At 44.4% G+C, this 23,002-nt stretch overlaps 1 protein-coding gene across 2 annotated transcripts in view; it reads right to left on the bottom strand.

The window, feature by feature from the left end:
- The window catches only part of STK39 (serine/threonine kinase 39), a 365,110-nt gene that overhangs the window by 20,915 nt on the left and 321,193 nt on the right, over positions 1-23,002 (bottom strand). For both annotated transcript variants that reach the window (XM_075529482.1, XM_075529481.1), the window contains one exon: positions 6,996-7,060. In XM_075529482.1, coding sequence (XP_075385597.1) covers positions 6,996-7,060 — 65 coding nt within the window. The remainder of the gene's footprint in view (positions 1-6,995; positions 7,061-23,002) is intronic.

The following is a 23,002-nucleotide window of genomic DNA, read 5'->3' as shown; positions in this document are numbered from 1 at the left end:
GAGAAAGATGAGGCTGTCTGTGCCCTTAAGGACTTACACAGCCTTAGAAACAGGGTTGCTATGGGCTGGAACTAACTCAATGGTAGAGGGTTTGGGTTATGTCAATTAATCAAGGATCCTGAGTGATGTGATTAAAGATCGGTGGTTCTAATCCATGAGTCTCTGCATGACGCAGATGTGGCAGTCGGTTTCCATAAAGATTTGAAGCCTTGGAACTCCTATGAGTCAGTTCTCCTCTGTCCTATAGAGTCTCTGTGAGTCAGAACCTACTGTTAGTAGAGTCTGTTGTTAGCAACAGGCTTTGGTTTGGTTTTAGTAATATAGGAAAACAAACAAAAAACCAGTTGCAATACTTACTATCCTCGATGCATATAAATGCTATTAAACTTATCACTGAAATATAGAACGCACATGTAAATGTGTACCAATTGGATGTCAATTACACCCAATTACAATCTGTATTCTACCTCCGAGGGTAAATTAAACGTATTTCATATTTTGCTAATGTAATTTCAAAAGTTCCACATCGAAATCAAGACTCACCCACCCTCTAAATCTGTAATGTAGCAAATTAAAAACATAAAAATGTTTCAAAAAGCAAGGTTTTAAAATGACCAAACGGAAAAGGCCCTGTTATGTGAAACCCAGTGAACAAAATACTTGAGCTGAAATGCTCTCAATGCCTCAAACCTGCTTGATTCAAAGTCACCAGAAGGGGTCTGAGCTCTTTGCCCCTGGCCATGCCAGCAGTGGAGTTCATATTTCACTTATTATCTTATCTACTGAATGAAGCTAATGATCTCATTGGACAGATAAAGAATGCACTCTTCTAAACAACTGATATATTTATACACACAAACAACACACACACATACATCCCCTTGGCTAATGCTTTTCAGATATAAACAGATATACAGTATAGGGGTCCAAACCCAAACCACCACCATCGGGTCCATTGCTACTCACAATAGCCCGAATGGGACCAAATCAAACTGCTTCTTGAGTTTCTGAGACTGTAAATCTTGACAGGAGCAGACAATCTCTCTCAGACTAGCTGGTGCGTTGAGCCACTTGCCATTAGCAGGCCAAGTCTAATGCTCTGTACCACCGAGCCTCCTTCAAATATGGGCAGACACCTGCAATACACTTTCCAACTTACACAGATAGGTCTCAAAGTGGCGGGAAGATGGGAAGGGGCAGCGTAGAGATCAAGCCATCTACAAATGCAGGGCTCCTCAGCCTTGTTAACACTGGAATCACCGGGAATGCTTTCAAAACCCCCACAGCCCAGGCTGCTCTGCGATGGTTGTTGTTGGTCATTGCCCCTGTTGGGCCCTGGCTCAGAGCAGCCCCATGCACTAGGAGGTTGGATGTTACAATTTTAGACACTTATTGGTTGATTTTTCAAAAGCAGGTCATCAGGACTTTCTTCCTGGTCCACCTTGGTCTGCAAGCTCCATTGAAACCGGTTCAGTGGCACAATGACACACACCGTCTACTAACAGAAGCGTGGCAGTCGGGCAGGGATGGAAGGATTCTACCACTGACACCCCCACCCCTATTGTCTCCCGGTGCAAGGGTCGGCAAATGGCGGCTCTTGAGCCGCACGAGGCTCTTGTGGTACGAACGTGCATCTCTTTAAGTAAAGTTGAAAAACATCTGATGGATATTATTCAGATAATGGTGATTTCATTTGTTTGTAAAATATATATGTGTAAGACTCACAAATAATTTTCAAACTGTTATAATTTTTAGATTGCTGTGAGGGGCCGGATTGACTCTTCCGTCTCTAAAGTTTGCCAACTGCTGACCTAGAGCAATTAAGTCCATGTCTCTGGGATTAGGTCGTAGGCATCAGTCATTTTATAAACTGCCCCACACGTACTAAGTGTGATCACTGGGCAGGGGAGGTGTAGGACCAGGGTACCAGTGCCAGTACTTCAAGACATTACTGCTCCTTAGACAATTTCAGGACCCTGACTCTCCTTCAAAAGCTGAAAGCACCAAGATTAAAATAAATGATAAGTAGCTGAGAGCTAAAAGGATCAGGAGCAGCGGGAGCTGATGGGGGTCAATCTGCTGGAATACTTTGATCTTTTATTCTTCAAGAAAATAAAAATGTGGTGAATGAAGGTGAATGCATTTGAATCTCGGTGGCTTTATCAGAACGTTAATGTCGCACAGAAGATTAGGCCAAAAATTCCGTTCAAATTAACTCCGTTCAAGTGGATCTGAAAGTGGCTGGCAGCTGATAACAACAAAGAAGCCCTCTCAGGTTTTAACGAAGGTGTGCCCAAAGCTAAGTAACAGGAATGGAAGGTCACTCCTGAGTTTGGCTTTATTTAAATCCCTCACCTATCTTCAGGGGAAAGAAGACATCAATTTCCACTTACTGGCAACAGCACACAACTGCAGTCGAAGCTGCAAAACAAAGTACGAGTCCTCCCTGCCCACTCCCCCTTCTCCCCTCCCAAGTCTCCCGTTTCCAGGACAAGGTACTATTTTTCAGTCTGAGTAGGGTACCAATGTGATTCCATCTCCACCAATGTCCACAGCCACAAAGAAACGAGTTGCTATGAAGGCTAATCTCTGTCATGTGGGCCCCACAGGGTCGGAGCAGAACATAGCACCGTAAAGTTTTCCATGGGTGATATTTCAGAAATCGACTCCACGGGCCTTTCTTCTCAGATACCTTTGGGTGGATGCAAACCTCCAACTCCCTGGTTAGCTGCTGAGCAAGTTAGCACTTTCATTACCCAGGGAATGAGAGGCAATGCTGGAAAAGCCTACTACTGTGGAGGCCTGCTTCTAAGGATGGATCCGTACTGACAGTAGGAGGTTTGAAAGCAGGGCTTCCAACACGTTTCAAACTGGTTCGGCCAAGGCCAACCAAAGAAAAAAATTTTTAATTGGGGTGAGGCTGAGTGGTAACTTGAAAGGGTAACATTATGGGTTGCTTCTTGGGAGAGGGAGACGCAGAAGAGGTGTAGCAAGTCCATTCTGGAGCCCGCTGCAGGAGATTGGACTACTGCCAAGTCTGCGCAGACAGCGGCATTGCTAGCCACCATCTTTTCATGGGGCACCATCGTTTCCAACTGTGCTGATCAAGAGATTGGATTGCTATGCAACTCACGTGCTGCCCTGGACTTCTAATTGGGAGATTCCGTTCCTAGCAGAGTGCTGACCCAGCCTCTTTTCTGGCCTGGATACCATTCCGGTTCACCTATACTTTACAAATTCCGGTCCATTCCCCTCTTTGCTTAAGTGATCTCATGGCCGAACCGGGACGGACTGGTTTTCAGCTCTGCTTTGAAGGTGGATGACAGATGGAATTGCACTTTCAGTATTGTGTGATTCTGAGCAAGTGAACCCAACTTGAGAACCATCCTGGGGTCCCCCAAACATAAAGTTAACCGAATGAGATTACCATTTTAGGAGATTCGGAGGACTAGGTTCACTGAGATGAAGTATGTAAAACTGAATCATGGGTAGCAGGCAAAGAGAGCATGCATAATAAATGGAAGCAACTCTCATTACTTCTGTGTTAAGGCTGGGGAATTTTAAGGAACTCTATGGAAAGGGGCAGGAATCAGAAGTCACAAATGTCAAGAGAAAATGAACGATGGCTGAAGTTGTCCTCTATGAGGTTTGTGTTGTTCTAATGCGTTTCGATCATTATTAAGTCCCCATGTGGTGTCATCCAATGTGCTGGGCACTAGAGATCCGAGAGAGCTGAGGACTTCCTAGATTTCTTACAAGTACTGCAGGGGCAGTGAACTATTTAACATGGTTCTTCGGTTCTCAACCTGTAGGTTGTGACCCCTTTGGGGGTTGAACGACTCTTTCACAGGGGTCGCTTAAGACCATCGGAAAACATAACTGAAACAAAATTATAGTCATGAAGCAGCAACGAAAATAACTTTATGATTGGGGTCACCACAACATGAGGAACTCTATTAAAGGGTCATGTCATTAGGAAGGTTGAGAACCACTGTTCTTGGCAATCTCTAACACTTTCATGGGTTCCTGCATGTGTCTGGTTAAGAAGGTGGAGGAAGGCACTGGCAGGATTCACCTGTGAGTCAGTGTTCACAGGATTCATTGTGACTGCTATCAAATGAGCCCTCTGAAAAGCAGGACTGTGGAGGGGAATCGCACTCCCAGCAAGTCAGGAGTGGAGTGTGTGCTGTGGATTCTGAGATCCCTAAGAAGTGAACCTCCTTGATCCCGCACACAGCTGTGACATCAGAGGAGCAGCAGTAGAACCAGGAATCACAGTGTGAGACAAAGAAGTGGCCTTTCTCAGCCCACAGAGCAAAGGAAGCTGGGTGCTTCTGGGCAGGAGATGGGCTTGGGGAGTGAGGTGCCTCTTAGTACTTAATTGGGAGAGCCAGGCTTGGTGATTCATGGAAATGGAAGCTGAGCACCTTCAGGTTGTGGCTTACTGGTATGGACTGCCTCTGGGCACTTAATTTGGAGGCCTGGCTGGCTTATAACAGTTTGAGCTGAAAGGTTGTGAAAACCTTTGGGTTGAGGATTACAGTGGAGTAGCATGCCCTTTGGGCATTTATTAGTAGCCCGGTAACATGTCCTGATTGAATGCCTGTATCCTCAGCAATTTTCATGTGTTGTAACCTATCAGCTTCCTTAAAAACCCTAAAGTCTGCGAGTTATTTGTGGCCATTGCAATGAGTTAAGAAATCTAGATGGAAAAAAAGTAGAAAATGTTGTTTGAGATAGAACAGAGATACAAGTAAGAGTGTACACAATTTCAATATAGAATCTTTGTGGGGGGGGGTGAATCACCCCTTGTGGGGGTGAATATGGGAGGTGGACTTAAGCCAGGACTAGATGTCAGAGAAAGCATTCTTAAGAAAGAAAACCAACAGAAAGAAGAGGCCAGGACGAACTGGGAGAAAAGAATATTCCACGGGTGGGAGGAGAGGTGGGGAGCACATGCCCAGAGCCAGCAGATGCAAAAAGGATGGGGAGAAAAGAAGAGAGAGTGAGAAATAGTGAGAGAGGAGGCGAGTTAAAGGAGGGTAGGAAGGAGAGGGAGAGAGAGGGGAGATAAAGGAAGTAAGGGGGTGATCTAAAGGGAGGTGTGGGGGCATGGTCCTCACCAGCCCTGGTCAGGAGCTTCAGTTTTAGAGGACAGTGGAGCATAAGCTCCTGGAGTTGGGGGAGAGTTTCTCTAGCTTAAAGCTCCCATACGGCAAACAGAGTCTAGGTTGGTGAGGGTTGGTAAGAAGGAAGTTTGGTACAAATTTAGCTGTGCAAGAATCTCAGCAAACATGGATGGAATCCTGCTAGGGTGTTGGATGTGGAGCTGACAAGGTAAAACCCCCCCGAGGGAATGCCTGGGAGCTTATAAACTGATGAGGGTAGATGTGGTGGAGGCTTTATGTTATTCTTACTATGTAAGAAGAGTGTATAATTCAGACCGAAAGAGGGCTGGGGCTGCTGCTATTGCTGCTTTCCAGGTGTGCAAGTTTAGAGACGACTAGAATCACTTAGCACAAGCCTTTGAATCCCTCTGCACCTGTTGTACATCAGAGACATGCTCTGGATTGGGTTTACCTTCTAGCTAACTTACTTGTAAAAAGTAAGAGGGACATGTACATTAACGTGAAAAGCAAACACATGGTGACATTGTCTCATAAATGTATCCGCACACAAAGGAAAGACAAAGTGGTTTCAAAACGGTAGGTGAATTGGACCATAATAGAGGTGACAGTGCCATTCCAAATCGGAATATCTTTTTTTTCTCTTTCCAATTTGCTAATTTACCATGCCAAGCCTGAATAAAGCGTTCTTTCATTACCCAAACAGAGAGAATTTCTTCAGATAAATTCCTCCGAAAGTTTTGGTGTTCTTTTATCACATGGCCTTGCCGACTGAAACCAGCTGAGAAGTGAGAGCCACAAAGTTAATTAGCACCAGGCTCCCATTTACTGTAACTAATCATTCAGCACTTTTGGCCACACACATTTGCCATTTAATTTTCCCAAGAACTTAAACGGCCAGATCATCAATATATGTCGCTTCCAGCCAAGTGCTGGTCATCTAGATTTTTTTTTCAGATTGCCAGGGCATTCTGACTGGCCCTGGGTAGTATTCGTTAATAATTCTAAAATGAGCTACTGATTAGACCTTCAGCAAGAGTACTCTTAGGCAAAAGTTTCAGGAAAGAGTCACTTTTGACTATTTGCACATATTCCTCTTCTTTGGGTCACACCACCATCCGTCTTGATTTCCTAAGGCCTGGTGTTCTCCGTCTTTGTTGCAAATGCACTGGGGCAGAAAAGGAGCCCACTTAGTTGGTCCCACGGGAGCAAGACCTGGCGCTTGGTTCCTGTAAAGACCGCAGCCTGCAAGAACCGCACGAGGCCATTCTATTGTCGCACGGGGTTGCTCTGAGTCTAAATTGATTCGACAGTGCTGATGATAATGAGTGTAGACAAACTTGGATTCTCTCTTCCTTATAAGAATCCGTTCTTGTGATTTGAAAATGTGGTATTAAAACCATGTCTTTGTTCACTTGTGAGCTATTTATTCTACAATCACTTCCAATTATCCTAGACCATTTCCCCAACTCTCAACCTCAGATTTTTAAAAGTTGGAATATTTGGCTTTCACCGTAAGGAATAGTGCTTTGGTAGGAGGGTGAATTTGAATTCAGTCAAATATGGTCAAGTTGACATACAAACTGGAAGGAAAATGGTGGAGGTTACAAGGTTCTCAAATGGCCATTTTTTAGTTAAACAAAAGAGGCGATTGTAAAAGAACAAGGCATGCCCATTTGACAGGAAATTTCTGGTCACCGTCAGAAAAGGGTTCAAAATGTTGACGATGCAAATGACAAGCACAAAAATCGGTCCCAAAGGAAATGAACGGAAAACCAGCAAATAGGTTATAGGAGGCTCTGTCGTTGTTACTCCTTACTGGCAAAGCACAGCAACACACCCACCTTCTCTCCATGGCTTCTCACTTACCAATTTAAATGTCAATGTTTTTAACGCTTTGGGATCATCTACAATCTTCTGTAAATTAGCAGCCACTGTAAAACACAAACGCAGAGAAAAGGTGTCCACGTGAACTTCCAATAATACTGGATTTCCAACAGTTGATAAAAGGTGACTAATGATGTGATGAACCGCAAAGGAATGATCTGCAGACACTGCACAGTCCATGTCGATGACCACATTACCTGCATATCCAGATTTGCTGCATCACCAGCAATCTTGTACCTAGGCACATCTGAATTAATCACAATCTGTCAACACATTTCATACAATGAAAGGAGAAACTACTTTCTAATGGAAAGTAGACACGGTAGTCACATCCAGTGTTCCTATTAAACATTAATAACTCACTGCCAAAAATAAATACATAAATAAATAACTCATTGCCACAGAGTCAATTCTGACTCTCAGTGACCTTAGAGGACAGAACAGAACTGCCCTTGTGAGTTTCTGAGACTTGAACTGTTAACAGGCGCAGAAAGCCCCTTCATTCTCCTGGGGTCCTCATTTAAAAGAAACTGAATAGCCAGGTGAGGGCAGTACAAAACCAACCAACCGCAAGCCCAATGTCACTGAGTCCATTCGAACTCACTAGGGGCCTATATAGGGTTCCCAAGACTGTATATCTTTATGGCAGCTGGAAACCTCATCTTTCTCTCACAGAAAGGCTGAATAGGTTTGAACTGCTGACCTTGCAGTTAGCAGCCTGATGCCTAACCCACAGAGCCACCACGCCTCCTTAGTACAAAATAAAAGAGGGAAGACACTACAAAGAACAATTTCTCTGGACATGAAGAGGCCATCACATTTGAACTCTTGTCCTATAAATTCACTCTACTGTCCAGACCCATTTGTATAAAAGTCACAGAATGCTGTAGATAACCTCTAAAGCTCAGCATATGATTTAATGCTTTCATGGGACACTGATCTATCAACCGAATAAAGTGCTACCTTGAACAACACCTGCGTCAGCTGAACAGGGCCAAACAATGGAGGCTGTCAGTTTGGAGCCCGGTACGGATGATGTGTTTTCAGTGTTGGCCTGGTTCTTAGAGACCCATCCTGCTCTCTGGTGCCACGGTGTCTTTGATACCCTAGCAGGGAAGGCAGTCTTTCAGCGCTTATTCCCCTGGAGTGGGGTACTGTGTAAGACCAGAATCCCACCAAAAAGGCAGAGACGGTGGAGAGTTGACATTTTCCCCTGCCCATATCCAAACCCACAGTACCAAAAGTCAAGCTACGGCGATTGGTTAGGGGATGGGGGTGGATTGGTATCAAGGACATTAGGGAAGGAAACCCTATTTCTTTTTCATGAGGAAAACTTTATGCTACTTCAGTAATTAGGTTTCTGAAAAAATTACCCAAACTGCCCTACTTTTAAAGATAAAAATATTTGAAGGTCAAAGTGTTTCGAGTATAGTTTGTAGAGAGCTGGAAGGAAGTGTGTGCAGACTTTACTTTCCAAACACCGTAGAAGCATGGAGTTTCTGCGGACCCGTTTATTGCGTTTAGCTAGACAGCTGTAGAGGACCGAAAAAAATGGAAAACTATATACTCAATCTGGCCTATTTCTCTTTATTAACTGTAATTACAAGCATAATTTTATCTTCATCTGTTGCTCACTTGAAATCAGTGACATTTTTACTAATGTCCTTCCCTACCAAACTTTTTCCTCAGTAGCTCGCACGTGTGCACACACTGGTTATCACTGACTTTTCTTCATGACACAGCCTGTGTGTGCTCCTGCCCCCGCCCCTTCCTCGGGTCATTTTTTTAGATCCTAAAATCAGCTCATGATTCATGCAAAACCCTGGCTAATGGAGTGAAAGGCTCAGCTGTGGCATCCTGCTCACCAAAGCCAGAATTTATGATGTCAGGGAATTTTGACTGCCTGCAAATCTCTGCGATGGCGCGGATGTGGTTCCCATTTCCTCCAGACACGAGGGGGCTGACAGTGCCTCGGATTTCGGGAGGAGCCACCAAGTCTGCAGATGAGTTTCAGTCCTTTCATTAGCATCTCTCAGTTAGTGTGGATGATTTACGGCCTCATTCCAGGTCATCGATTTCCAGTCTGCTCGCTAATGTTCAGCCAAAAGTGGGGTGCTTGTCCTCCACTAATTTCATAACCTTCTCTCTGATGCACAGACATGTGTAGTGGGGCCAATTTCCAAGGCACACCGCTAAGCATGTGGTACACTGGAGGGCAAGACTGATGTGCAAGCAGCTCAACCCATCATCTTAGAAACGGCACTCTCCAACTGCGACTCCCACACCTCGGGGCCATTAGACATTCAGATCCCCTCTGAGGTGCGTCAAGCAGAAATAGCTAAACTGGTCACTCTCCCCTTTCCTTTTTACCAGCTGCTGGGCTTATTTTCAGTTCAGTTGATTCTAATTTGTTGTAAAGTGCGATGAAACACCTTCATTTAATTGACATCACACAAAACTCAGGGTGATGCTAATTTCTCTTTCAGTCGCAATGCTCATTAAAAAAGGTGGGTGCCACCATTCTCTCCTGCCCCCTGACTGTGCACCTGGGTTTCAAAAATAAGGATGCTCTTTACCACGAACATGAGCTAAGAAGGAAGAGTTGGGGAGGTCTGGTGGTGAGAGATTCTCAAGTACATAATATAATGCAGAATTTATTATCTTTCAGGCAACCTCAAACCCAAACTAACAGCCATCCAGCCGATGCCAGAGGGCGTGACTCTAGAGCACAGGGTAGAAATGCCCCTGTGATGTCCGAGGCTGTAACTTTTACAGGAGGAGAAAGCCCCATCGTTCTCCCGAGGAGCAGCTGGCTGGTGGTTTCCAACCGCTGACCTTGCAGTAACCACTACGCCACCAGGACTTAGCAGCCAGCAAATATGGGGTTTCTGGAGTCTGCTTCTTCAGTGGCCATCACACCTCATTTCAAATCAGTGTTTCTTAACCTTTCTCATGCTACGACCCTTTAATACAGTTCCTCATGTTGTGGGGACCCCCAACTATAAAATTATTTTCATTGCTACTTCACAACTGTAATTTTGATACTGTTATGAATCGCAATGTAAATATCTGATGTGCAGGATGTATTAGGCAATTCTTGTGAAAGGTTGTCCGACCCCCAGGTTGAGAACCGCTGTTTCAAATCCCTCCCAGCCTGCCCAAAGGAAACACACTGCCCTCATCCCTGGTGTAGGCTCTGCCACCTTCTTTAAGCTAGTCCTTCCCCTCTTGCCAGCACTGTCTGTGCTCTCAAGCGCTTTCTCTTGGGCAAGCAGCGACCCAGAGAAGACTCTGAGCAAACAGATGTGTTTGCTGTGTGTGCCTGTACGCACAAACACGCTTACAACCAGGATCGTCTATTTTTTACTATGTTTCTTTCCTCTTCATGCTTTGGGCTTGGACAACTGTGAGGGCTGGACGCTTCCACGTGCTTGCTTGTATAACATTTGTCCTAAGGAACCACAAGGACCGTGCTTTATGACATCGCATGACCAGCATTATCAATGGCATAAGAAAGAAAGATGAGGCCGAGCCTCAAGACCTCTCCCCGGATCAAGAGGGAAGAAAAGCCGCGTGTCCTGACGGTTGCAGGCCAGAGGTGAGGCGGCACCGCTGACACATCTTTGGTAAACTCTGGTGGGTATTCTCTATCAACTCCTTGTACTACCCAAAGCCTCCGCATTTTGACAGCTAGAGAATAGTTCTATACTGGCTGTTTACAGTCTCTGCCTTTCTTCTGAGTAATGAGTGGAAAAATACATCCTTTTCCCCCAAATAGTAATATATTTCCTAACAACTTCATGAAGTTCTGATGTTTCAGCAGCGTAGTGAGTTCATTTATTTAGTCTGTGCTATTTTCAAAGAAAGGAGCCCAGGTGTCACAGTGGTTATGCGTTAGGCCACTAACTGCAAGGTCAGCAGTTCGAAGCCACCAGTAACTGCTCGGGAGAAAGATGGGGCTTTCTACTCCATGAAGAGTTAGTCTCGGAAATGTATAGGGACCATTCTACTCTGTCCTATAGGGTCACCCAAAGTTGGCATCGACTTGATGCTAGTGTTTTGCTTTGCTTTTTTTTTACTTCCAAAGAAAATTTGGGGGGGAAGAAGTGATCAATACCAAGTCTGATGTATACCCCATAGTAACACGAAAAAAGACAAAACCTGGTCGTGGGTTACTTGACTAGGTGATAACTTCAAAATATTGTTTTGTCTATGGTAGGGGTGGGGGATGGCTGGCCCACAGACCGTATCAAAAACGCCAAACCAAACTCACTGCCATCGAGTCATTCTGACTCAAAGCAACCCTAGAGGACAGGGTAGAAGTGCCCCTTGGGGGTTTCCATGACCGTAACTCTTTACAGGTGTAGAAAACCTCGTCTTTCTCCCATGGAGTGGCTGGTAGTGTGGAACTGCTGACCTTGCGGTTAGCAGCTCAATAAGGCAGGTCGTATCAGGCCCGTGAAATCATCAATTCCAGCTAATAGCACCTGCCTCACCAAAAACAAGTGGCCATCACATTAGGAGAAAGTTAGATGTTTAACCCAAAATAACCAGGCTAATTTTAAAGTTGATCATTTTGCATAGCCTGTGAATGAAGTTATAAATATGCAAATGGTCCTTGGCAGAGAAAAGGTTCCCCAGCCCTGGGGTAAAGGTGCACCCTCAACAGACTACAGAGATGCCGCACGAGACTGTAAAGAGCCCCGGCTTCTAAAAGAGAATTCAGGGAGATCTGAGAGTTAGGCTCGGAGTGAGAATCTGTTCACGTTTCTCTCCTAGCATCAGGTGGCTTCCAGTAATCATGGGTTTTCTCTTCAGCCTCTAGATCAGCGGTTCTCAACCTGGGGGTAGACCGACCCTTTCACAGGGGTCGCCCGATTCATAACAGTAGCACAATTAGTTATAAAGTAGCAACAAAAATAGTTTTGTGGTTGGGGAGTGAGCGTATGAAAGGGTCATGGCACGAGGAAGGTTGAGAACTGCTGCTCTAGCTGCACCACCCTCCTTTCTCCTCTCCCTCATCCCCTCACTGAATTCTCCCCATGTGTCTCCCCTTATATGGATCAGGGCCCATGCTACTCCAGCATCACGTCAAGGGAGTATAGCTATTGACATCTGCTGGATATATGAAGATAGGCCTTCTGCAACAAGCAAATGGTTTTTCCTGAACTATCAGAGTGTGCAGCTCTGGGATGAGGGAATGCAATGGCTTTCGGCAGGCAAACAGTGGTTGAGAGCAGTGATCAAGATGTACAGAAGAGTGGATCAGGGAAGTCTCTCTGAGAAAGCTCAGGGTGAAAAATGACAAGCAATGAGTTGGAGGGTAGTTTGAGGTTGGACTATGGGAGGGTTTCATGGGCCACTGCGAGAATGTGGGTTTTATCCTGGGGCTGGACAAACAGTTCAGTGGTATTGCCTGAGGAGGCAATGCATTTTGATGTGACTGAGTTTCTCAATCACACTAAGGAGGCTAAGAAAGAAGACTCAGGGTTAACACAAAAGGCCAAGCAAGGAGTCAAGATATTGCAATTACCCGGGCAGATAGGAAGATCCCCACTCCCTGCCATGCAGGCACTGCTGGCTCAGAGCAGCTCCTTTGGCGTTTTCAGGGACAGTAACTGTTCATGCAGGTAGAAAGCTCAGGTAAATAGTTATTAGGTAGTTGTGTGGACATCAAGCAAGGGACCCTGGAGATGCTGTGGGCAAGCACTCAACTGCTAATCAAAAGGTCTGTCTTTCGAACTCACCAGGTGCTCCAGAAGGAGAGAGAGGAGTCAGTCTGCTTCCTGAAGGGTGACAGCTTTGGGAACACTACGAGGCACTTCTACTGTCTATAGGGTCGCTGTGAGTGGGAATGGACTCACCAGCAACGGGTACACCTCAAGAACCATTCTAAGCTCTTTACTTAATATAAAAACCATCCTGTCCTGGTGCCATTCTTCTGCATGTCAGCGTGGAACTACACTCCAGAGGGTCCCCAATGGTGGATTTGTCAGTAGTAAATTGCCAGGCTCTTTCTTGAAAGAGACGCCTGTGGTGGCTTTGGAACATCCACCTTCCTGCTACCAGTTTAGTGATTAAATGTGGGCATTATTATTAATCTTACCTGAATTTCACATCTAAATAGCCTTGAGACCCATGAGTCAAAGTAAACGTTTCCAAGTTCACCAAGCTCATTTAGATCTTGTTGACACCTCAATTCACATGTCTAGACTCCACACCAGTGAGACAATACTTCCGTTGTTTCAGTTACCAAGTTGGTGAGACTGTGTGGCAGCAGCTCTACAGAATCTCTAAGATACCACCAGGCTCAACTCCTGTTCCATCTCAAGCTTAGCCTTAACACTCATGCTGGCTCCCCCTTGTAGCCATGGCAGTCTCTAGTCTGACCCTTGGAAATTCAAAGCAGGCCCCTTCCAGACTCTCTGTCCCTGCCACCCCCTCCGTGGGACATGTTCCTCCTCCACGACTCACCCTCACTTCCCTCAGACTTCTGCGCTAATGTCCCTGGATGCCCTATGTGACACCCATACCACCACCATCTCACTCTCAATCTGGGATTTCCCTTTTCACAGCATTCACCACCCCTGACATGCTAGATATATTTATGGACTGCATTCGAATGTGTCCCTTCACCTATGCTCCGTTTGCCCCACTCCTGTAAGCCAGAAGATAATGTTGGTGTGGGATCTGTATTTTGTTCACTGCTGTGGTCCAGTGCTAGTCACTGAAGGTCAGTCAGTTGAATATATGAATAAATGAACAAATGGGTCTATGTGACACCAACGTCCAGTGCAAAAGCTAGGAAACACAGGCACACACGTTTGTATTCCATCAAGGAGGTTCGCAGACCTTAAGTACTTCAGTTTCAGATGTCCTGACAGGAGAATGATTCAAAGACATTTCCACACATCTCCTTAGCAATACTTTTAAGTCTTCCAAAACAAATAAATTAATGATTGCCTCATCTCCAGTCAATATCAGGTATCCGTGGCCATCAATACTTTTCAAATGAGCCATTTTTCATTCATTCCTCTTTAAGCTTGAGGGCTGAGGTCACTAGGTAAGCTTCTTACCCTAGCAGAGGTGTCAAGCAGCAACATGACAACTCTAGCAACTCCCCGCCCCAGGAAAAGGAGCGACTATTTCCGGATGGGCCCAAGCAGTGTCAGGGCCTAGGCTATAGGGAACTCTGGACTGTGTTGTCCAGATGTTCTCCCTGCTGTTGAGATTATTGGTGGCTAACAGCTCTCAGCTGAGTCCCCTTTCAGGAATTCCCCTTGGCCAAAGAGAGTTGGGTCATCCAATGACAGTCTGTAGCTCCAGAATTATGCTACATCCAGTGACTGGTCATGGGAGTAAGATGTCTTAATATGATTCAAGAGAGGGTAACTCGGAAGGATCACCCAGCTCCAAAGACCCTATGGGATCAGCTGAGGCCTTTTCAATGGCTAGCTCATCCTACTACTTTCTACTTCCTTTATTCCCTCATAGATAACGTTGAACATACTACCCACATGCAAATCTATGACATCCAGTTTTTGCCTGAAAATGCATACGTTTCTTAACCAAGGCTCTGCTGAATAATTTGGACACTGTCACTTTAGAAGTCCCATTAGAAAATTTATAGGACAGTGCAAATGAGAAAGACAATTTGCAGGAAATGGGAAATGAGTATATTACAGGCCATTTCTCTTTGCATTTCACCCAACATCGGAGCTGAGGAAGGTGAAAGTAAGCAATAGTTGTCAAAGATTTTAGTCACCCAGCTTTCACTTAGTATTTACATATAGGGAGTAGGGGGTAATTAATATAAATTAATATAAAATTATAATTCTACTTTTAATTTATAATTATATATTTTAATATATAGTTATATGTTATATATAATTATATATGTTATATATAATTATATATTTTATACTTCTTTACATAATTTTTATATTTTATAAATAACATTAGAATATTAGTATTTACATATAGGGATAAAGAGATAATGGGAAATAAGAGAGATGTAGAAATACATCTGCCATTCCCTTTGAGATCTGGATAAATTTCATTTTTATTAGTATTATCTTGGCATGATGGGAAACCCTGAAAAAGTTTGGCAAAGCAAAACTGGCTAGCATTGATTTGTCTTTTAAAATATATTAATTTTGATGCTGAATGTCCTTTAATGTGTTCAAGGTAGAGTTTTATGAAGTGGAGAACAGAGTGATAATGGAAGCGTCCAATAATCATTATGTTATTATTGGTAATTGTGAAAGCAGTGAAATGGTATAATCAATATAACTGTAGCTTCATTCCGCCGGTGGCAGTGATACAGCAATATGTTTATAGTTTGATTCATTTTCAGAATGAAGAAAGTAAAACAAACAAAACAAAACCAGCTTGCCTTTCAAGGCCTGCCAGCCACAAATGCCCATTATTTCTTGGAGACAAAGGTATGAATTAATGTATTGCTCTGAAAAACCAAAGGCGATTTTGCCTGGGGAGGAGGACTGCGCATTAGTAGAAAGGACTCTTACCAACCCCCTGAAGGATGTTATGGGGTATGTGGGTGTATGTGTCTTAACCTCGGTAGTTCAAAGTCTGGTAGCTCTCTATATTGAAGCCAACATTTTATGTGTGAATTTCTGCGGAGACGGTCTGTAGCGCTTAGTTGAGTACTCCATAGGGGACATGTCTTTTAAAGTCTTAATCACTGCCTCTGACGTTCACTCACATACGGTGACACTTAGGATATGGTGGGCTGCAAACTACTGGGGTTAGCAGTTTGAACCCACCAGTTGCTCTGCAGAAGAAAGACAGGAAGTTTTCTGCTTCCATAAAAATGGACAGCCTTGGAAATCCCAGGAAGCAGTTCTACTCATAGTAAGGGTCACTATGAGTTGAAATCAACTTGATGGCAGTGGGTTTTTGCTTGCTTTCCAAAGAGCAGCTTGGAAATAGGGCTTTTGGCTGTGTCTTTCTTTAAAAGCCTTATGCAGATATGACTGACATACTTGTACAATGTGAGACATTTCTGGTGAAACAGTAACCACAGTCAAAAGAATGACTGTCCATTGTACCCACTTGTTTCTTCAGGACCCTTTGTCATTCTTCCCCCTATCTTCTCTCTACCTGCCCCAACCCTCCACACCCCCCCTCCCATCACCACCCACTCCACTGCCCTGCATCTTGAGAACTTCATATAAAAAAATTCACATACCATGCACTCTGAGTGCCTGGCTTCTCTCACTCAAAGAAGCTGTAGGTTAAGTTCTGAGCTCTGACCTGAAACTCAGTGACTGAAACCTACTAGCTGCTCCAAGGGAGAGAGGCAGGGCAGTCTGTTCTCCTACTGACTTATAGTCCCAGAAAGACTACATCAGGTGGCTCTTGAGTCGGAATCGACTCCATTGGTGCTGGTGAGTTTGGTTGGGGTTTTGGTTTCCTCTCATTCAACACAATTCTTGAAAGTGCTAACCAGTGTTCTGGTGCCAGGAGAGACTGCAGTTTGCTTGCCATATTCACCTACTGAGAACCATGAGGGTGGTCTTCTGCTTGGGCTGCTACGAGCGGTCATGAGCCCATTTTGTATGTATCTTAGTATGGACACACTTTCCCCCTCCTTCCTGAGTAACTACCTGCCAGGGGAATGGCTGGATCACAAGCAGGTGTGTGCTCACTTCTTTAAAAAGAGCAGAAACCAACCCTGCCAGGCTGTTTCCCATCGGCGGTGCGCCCACAGTTGTGTGCTAGCTCTTGTCCCAGTGGTAGACGCTTCCGCTTCCCCAATAGCAAATGGCGACGAGCGTCGTTCCATGCGCTTACTTGATAGTATCTTTTTATGGCTATTTTCTGACAAATAGAAGCTTTAAAGGTTTCTGTAAACGCATGTGCCATTTTGCGGGAGAAAGCAGATGATCTGCTATAAGGGACTGCCTAAATTATGAGCCAACGTGGCCAACTGAGGTGGCACCATCTGGCATAAGCAGGAAACTCAGGAGAACCTGAGAAGGGCTCAGAGTCTTGGAGGCACGTTCCCCGCAGCCCCACCGCAAGCACATGCGGCAGGCAGCCTTCAAGCATAGGCTTTACTCCCATTTGCGGTCTGTCCACAAGGGCAATGTCTCCCAGAAGCACATCCCCCCTTCCCTTTGACTTTCTTGGGTTACCTTTTTCTTATTAATGGCCTATTTCAAAGCATGTAAAAGAAAGATCTACCAGCCAGAATAAGTTACAGATCAAGGCTAAATAATTCAACTCTCTAATAATAAGAAAAGCAGACCAATCTAAGATAAACAACTTGAAATCAAATCCTGTTTATAACACTTAGTGTGAGACTTTGGAAAATCACTTTTCCTGCGCCTAAGGCCCATTACACACCAAGTATCGAACCGCTGCACTGCTGGTTTGCACGAGGTAAGGATCTGCTCAAGAAAGAAGTCACCCCAACACGTCCTTTGTTGAGAAAGTCGTTTTCCCTGGGGTGGGGGGGGGTGGGAGAGGGACAGCCCAACACACTTCACCCCTGATTGACACTGTGGTACAAAGAAGTCCATGGATCACACTGAGTAGCATCGCTTAAGACCATCCTGAAAGTAATATGAACTTGCCCTTTGTTTTTCAACCATCCCAGATGGAGTGGTCTAAAGCAAGTACAAGAAAACTACCTGAATGTGTCACCCGGTATCTCTAGCAACAGGATGCAAGATTTAACGTGGGGGAGGTGGAAGATTTCACCTACAATGCCATCGAGTAGGATTCTGACTCATGGCGACCCTCTGCTGGGGAGGGGGTGGTGACTGCCACTTGTATAGTTAACAGTTTAATGCTGAACCCAATGGAAAAATCTAAGTGGTTCCCTATTAACCAGGCCTTAAAAAAAAAGAAGCAGGCATGTGTTCTAATATGTGTGCTACAACTACTCCAACAATTTCTTATGAAGTGTGGAGTATAAGCTGGGGATTAGAGGAGAGATGCTGTGGTCTCACTTATATGGAATACCTAGAGCAGGTACCTACCTACTCACATGCAGAGACTAAAGTGTACTAAGAGGACCTGATGGTGAACAGGTTAGGCGCTCAGCTGCCAACAAAGAGGTTGTAGTTTGAACCCACCAGCCGCTCTGCCACGAGTTGGTGGCATCTCATAGCAGCAATAACAACAAGTTTATTAGTAGTTACAAGGCATGGCAGGGTTGGATTAATGGTTAGAGTGCTCTCTGTTCCTGTTATTAATGGCGGTGATCAATATAACATGATACATGCAATCAAATGCCAATGAAATATACATGTAAAAATGTTGAAGTGAAATGCTCTGTTGTATATAGATACCATTTTTCTACCAGGATGAAAATTAAACTGAGTGCACCAGGAGATATTTTGGATAACTTCTTTTCACACTTTCAAGTGAAAATCTTCACAGACATGTCTAGCCAGTCTTCCTATTTACGGCCCAGATAAAATGGTGCTTGTACACAGATCGTAAAAAATTAATGAAGTACATTGTCTGGATTAAAAAAAATAAAAGTGGGTATTCAAACTCCTGGTCTCGCATGGGTAGCTCTGTCTCATATATTCTAAGAAGCTGTGTGCACGGGCTATGAGTTTTAATGAAACGAATCTGATGGAGAGGAGTTCTTTTCTCCAGATGATTCATTAATTGAGAAATTGCTGTATCGCACTATATTAGTTGCCCTGATTGAACAGATAAAGAACCACTACCCTAGAATTCATTTATCCTTCCGATAGTGTTCATTTGCCACCAGGGTAAGGCAGAAGGCAAGAAGGACTGCAGAGAAGGTTAAATGAACAGTGGGTTAAAAACTGTTCTCATTAGAACAACAGCTGGGCTGATTTTTTTTCCATTTGTACATTTGTTTGTTTCATACACACCGCATGAATAAAGTTAGCAGCGGAAAGTGGCTTCAATCTGGGCTGATGTTAGGAGGATTCCCAGGAGTTCTGGAGACCATCCTTCTTCAAGCAAGACTGTGAATATGCCATTTAAGACTAAGAAGTTGTATGTCCTATAGATGAGATGTTCTACACAGGGAGTCAAAACCTCCTTCATGAGTTATTCCCATAGTACACTGGCTAGGAATTGATAACCTGTTCCAAAAAAAGAAAAACAAAGAAAAAACAAACCCACTGCCATCAAGCCGACCATGGCTCACAACAACCTTATTTAAGGGTTCTGAAGCCGTAAATCTTTATGGGAGCAGACAGCTTCATCTTTTACCTGTGGGGCAGGAGGTGGGTTTGAATCATCTAGCCAGCAGTTAGCAGCCAAATTCCTAAGGCCACAGCCACCAGGGCTGTTGGGAGTGCATCACAATGAAACCAATTGCATTAGTGAACTCTTTATAGATACCTGACATCAGTTCAAGGTAGAAAACCCAAATCCACTGTCATTGAGTGGATGCAAACTCATGGCAACCATACAAGGCAGAACTACCTTTGTGAGTTTCTGAGACTTTAAACTTTATGGGAGTAGAAAGCCTTGTTTTTCTCCCATGAAGCAGCTAGTTGTTTTGAACTGCTGGCCTTGATGTCAGCAGCCAGATGACTAAGGGGCTCTCTAATAGTCAGGTATAGTCTTAGAAAGGGCTCTGCATGTGCATCATGACTACTATTAGTGGTAAGGATCAACTTTCATGCTGTAGGGAAGTAAAGTACTCCTTTGGCCAATGCTTATAAACCAGAGGAAGTTATTTCCAGGATTTAAATGCCCCCCCAAGCTGTATGAATAATAAGAGCTTGAAGGTAACTTGACATTAAAAAATGCTTAGCAGCCTATGACTGGCTGTTGTAATGGGCTGTACTTCTGCCTTATTCAGCATATGAAGCACAGTACTTGGGGAAGGGAAAACATATTGACTGTAATAAATATGTCGTTTGTCGAGTCCATAGTCACAGCTTTTAGAAGTTTTCATCTCAGGAAGATTTCTAGGGGTGTGCCTGCAATATACATGTGCACAGCCAGTACCACTTGTATGCACAACAACCCAATTTATTAAAAATAACCATTATCTCCTTGTTTGGGGTGGGAAAGAACAGACATCATCTTTAAATGTGTACTTCAGGAGAATATGCTTCAATTACCATCAAGAGAACTACCAGAAATTATTGTTTGTGTGTGTGTGTGTGTGTCATGATCAGAAAACAGTTGAAGAAAAGGCAGGGAAACTGAGGTAGCCAGCAATAAAGACTTGCTCAGTCTCTAAGAGCTGGAGCAAAACACAGCTGCTGTGGAGTCAAGTCCAACTTATAGCAACCCTACAGTGCAGAGTTGGCCTGTCTCACTGCATTTCTTTATGGAGACGGACTTCCGTGGTCTTTCTTCCTCGGAGCAGCTCATGAGTTGGAACCACTGAGCTTTCTATTAGCAGCAGCACACTTAATACCAGGGCTTGTACCACTAGGGTTCCAACTAAGGATTCACAAAAAGAAAAAATTCAAAGTCGCTGCCATCGAGTCGATGCCAATTCATAGTGACCCTATAAGGCAGGGTGGAACTGTCCCTGTGGGTTTCTGAGACTCTATTTATGGGAGTAGAAAGCCACATTTTACTCCCACAGAGAGCCTAATGCTTCCGAGCTACTGACTTTGCATTTAGCAGCCCAATGGATAAACACTCCGCCACCAGGGCTCCTCCACCTAAGGATTCGAGGAGCCTAAATCAGAGTGTGCTTCAAACCAGCTAGCCAGCTGAAAAACATACACGCAAGCAAAGCAATCTTGGGGGCAAATACTGCAAGGGTTACTTTGGTCCTTAGATATTAGAACATCTGAATAGACAGTTGTTAACAAACTTTCAGAAGTGTACTATTGACTCATCAAGGGGTCAGGTAAAGTTCCTCCAGGTATATATGATGCAGAGTAAAATTAATGCATCTCACATTTCTACTCCCATTCTAATAGATAAGAAGCCAATTTCCTGCGTTTCAGCCTTATATACCTGAACGCAAGAAGTTGAGTTTTGGGACAGTTAATAGGTAAAGATCAAGCAAGATAGACTCCACACTGGTCTGGAAGAAGGGGAAATGGGGGAGCAAAACAAAACACATTCCCAGCAAGGACACAGACACAAAAGACAGAGGCCTTGTGGCGGTTAGGAGGCACTAGCAGTTTGCCATGCATGCAAATAAAGATGCTGCTGATCCTTCAGGAGGGAGCCATTTCTATCAGGACATGGAGAAGGGGGCTCACAAGGTGTGCAGTAATGAGGCTGTGTGTGAAGAGGAGTCCGAAGTAATCAAAATACAGGGGAGGAGTCCGCAAAGAGATGCTGAGTCAGGATGATCATCAATAATGCACTCAGGAATAAAAATCAGGGATGTTTGACAGCAGTGAAAAGGGCAAACATGACCATGTGCTGTGTGTGGAGCATGGCCTCACCAAGAATAAGCCAGCCCTGCATATTCCGCAGCTATTTAAGGCAGCAAGAGCTCATTAACTGTGGGCAAATCTGGCTTCTCCTTCCTGTTGGAAGAAATTGAATAAAAAGCTGGGAGTTGTAAATAAAATCAATTCCTGGTTCAAACGAATGGGTTGTGTGAGTCAGTTCCCCAACTCCACTGTGGTTCCATTGAAACTAGTGCCCCCTCCCCCACCTTCCTCTTCCTTGGGTTTATTGTAAGCGTGTACCTTTAGGGCAGTGGTTCTCAACCTTCCTAATGCCGTGACCCTTTAATACAGTTCCTCATGTTGTGGTGACTCCCAAGCATAAAATTATTTTTGTTGCTACTTCATTAACTGTTATTTTGCTACTGCTATGAATCCAACGACCTCTGTGAAAGGGTCATTCGACCCCCAAACGGGCTGTGACCCACAGGTTGAGAACCGATGCTTTAGGGAGTTGAGAAGAGGATTAACAGGTTTAGAGTAGCCAGCTGTGAGCCGAACAAGGATGTATATGTGCGGTGACAACATCACTCTTCTTCAATGTGTCCAAGTAACTTTAGAAAAGTTTACCATGGAACACTGTAGAGTATTCCCAAGAACGATAAGAGCATGATAATCCTGAGACAAAGTTGCATACTCTTTCTCTCTCATTCTGATCTATTCTGTTCCTGGCTGTCCAGCCTTTTGATAAAACAGACCATCGAGGCGCTGCTCCTTGAGATTCTAATCAGACCTTGGAAAGACATGCTGTGGTGGACGCCAAAGGAGGGAATCCTGAAGTCTTCACAAGCAAAAACCATCCTGCACTAAGGCAAGCCAGGAGTCACGTAGCAAGGCAGACAGGGAACATGGAAATCTCCAAATACCCTACCCCCCACGAAGCCATAGTTTTCTGCATTTTGAATGAGATTTAATTTTGATGTTTGCTAATGACCACACACTGAGAAATTCTTGAGAATGACAGGTCTACATTTTGACTTTTACTGGAGGGAATTCTGCAAACTGGAAAAAACAAAAATACTTAGTGCATGCTATAAAGTAAATATCTTTATTCAGGCATATCCTGCATCCTTTTAAGTACTCTCTGTGAGTATTTAAAATGGTGCAGAAACCCATACAGTTTCCATCTGTTGTACATCGGGTCACAATGAGCTGGAGGCAATCAGAGAGCACCACATGGATAACTACATGTGTGAGCAAACAGGTGCAAACCCTTTTCATCCTTCCAGACTCCCCTCGGACGTTGGACTTTGTGCCTGTCCTATTCAATGGAGGAAACTGAGGCACAGAGCGATTAAGTCATTTGCTCAGAATCACAGATGAGGCTCACACAGGATTTTCTTGTTGGCAGTTTGACTCCCCAGCACCTGCTGCCTCCCAGTACCATCTCAGAACACTCTTACTGTTTGAAGGCAGGTGCTCGAAATAAGCACCCAGACTTGACTGATACTACTTGGTGCCCCTTTTGAGTGGTGCCTTCTCCCCAACATCAAAGAGCAGGGGCCAGCGTGACTTCTTAGAAGCTGATGTTGCTTAGGCAAAGTCATCACAGACGTGTGTGAAGTTCCCTTTGGGGACCCAAATACTGAGCCCAGA

The sequence above is a fragment of the Tenrec ecaudatus genome, chromosome 13 (assembly GCF_050624435.1).
Source record: "Tenrec ecaudatus isolate mTenEca1 chromosome 13, mTenEca1.hap1, whole genome shotgun sequence".
NCBI lineage: Eukaryota > Metazoa > Chordata > Mammalia > Afrosoricida > Tenrecidae > Tenrec > Tenrec ecaudatus.
The sequence above is the reverse complement of the archived record's forward strand: the minus strand, read 5'-3'. Positions and strand labels throughout refer to the sequence as shown.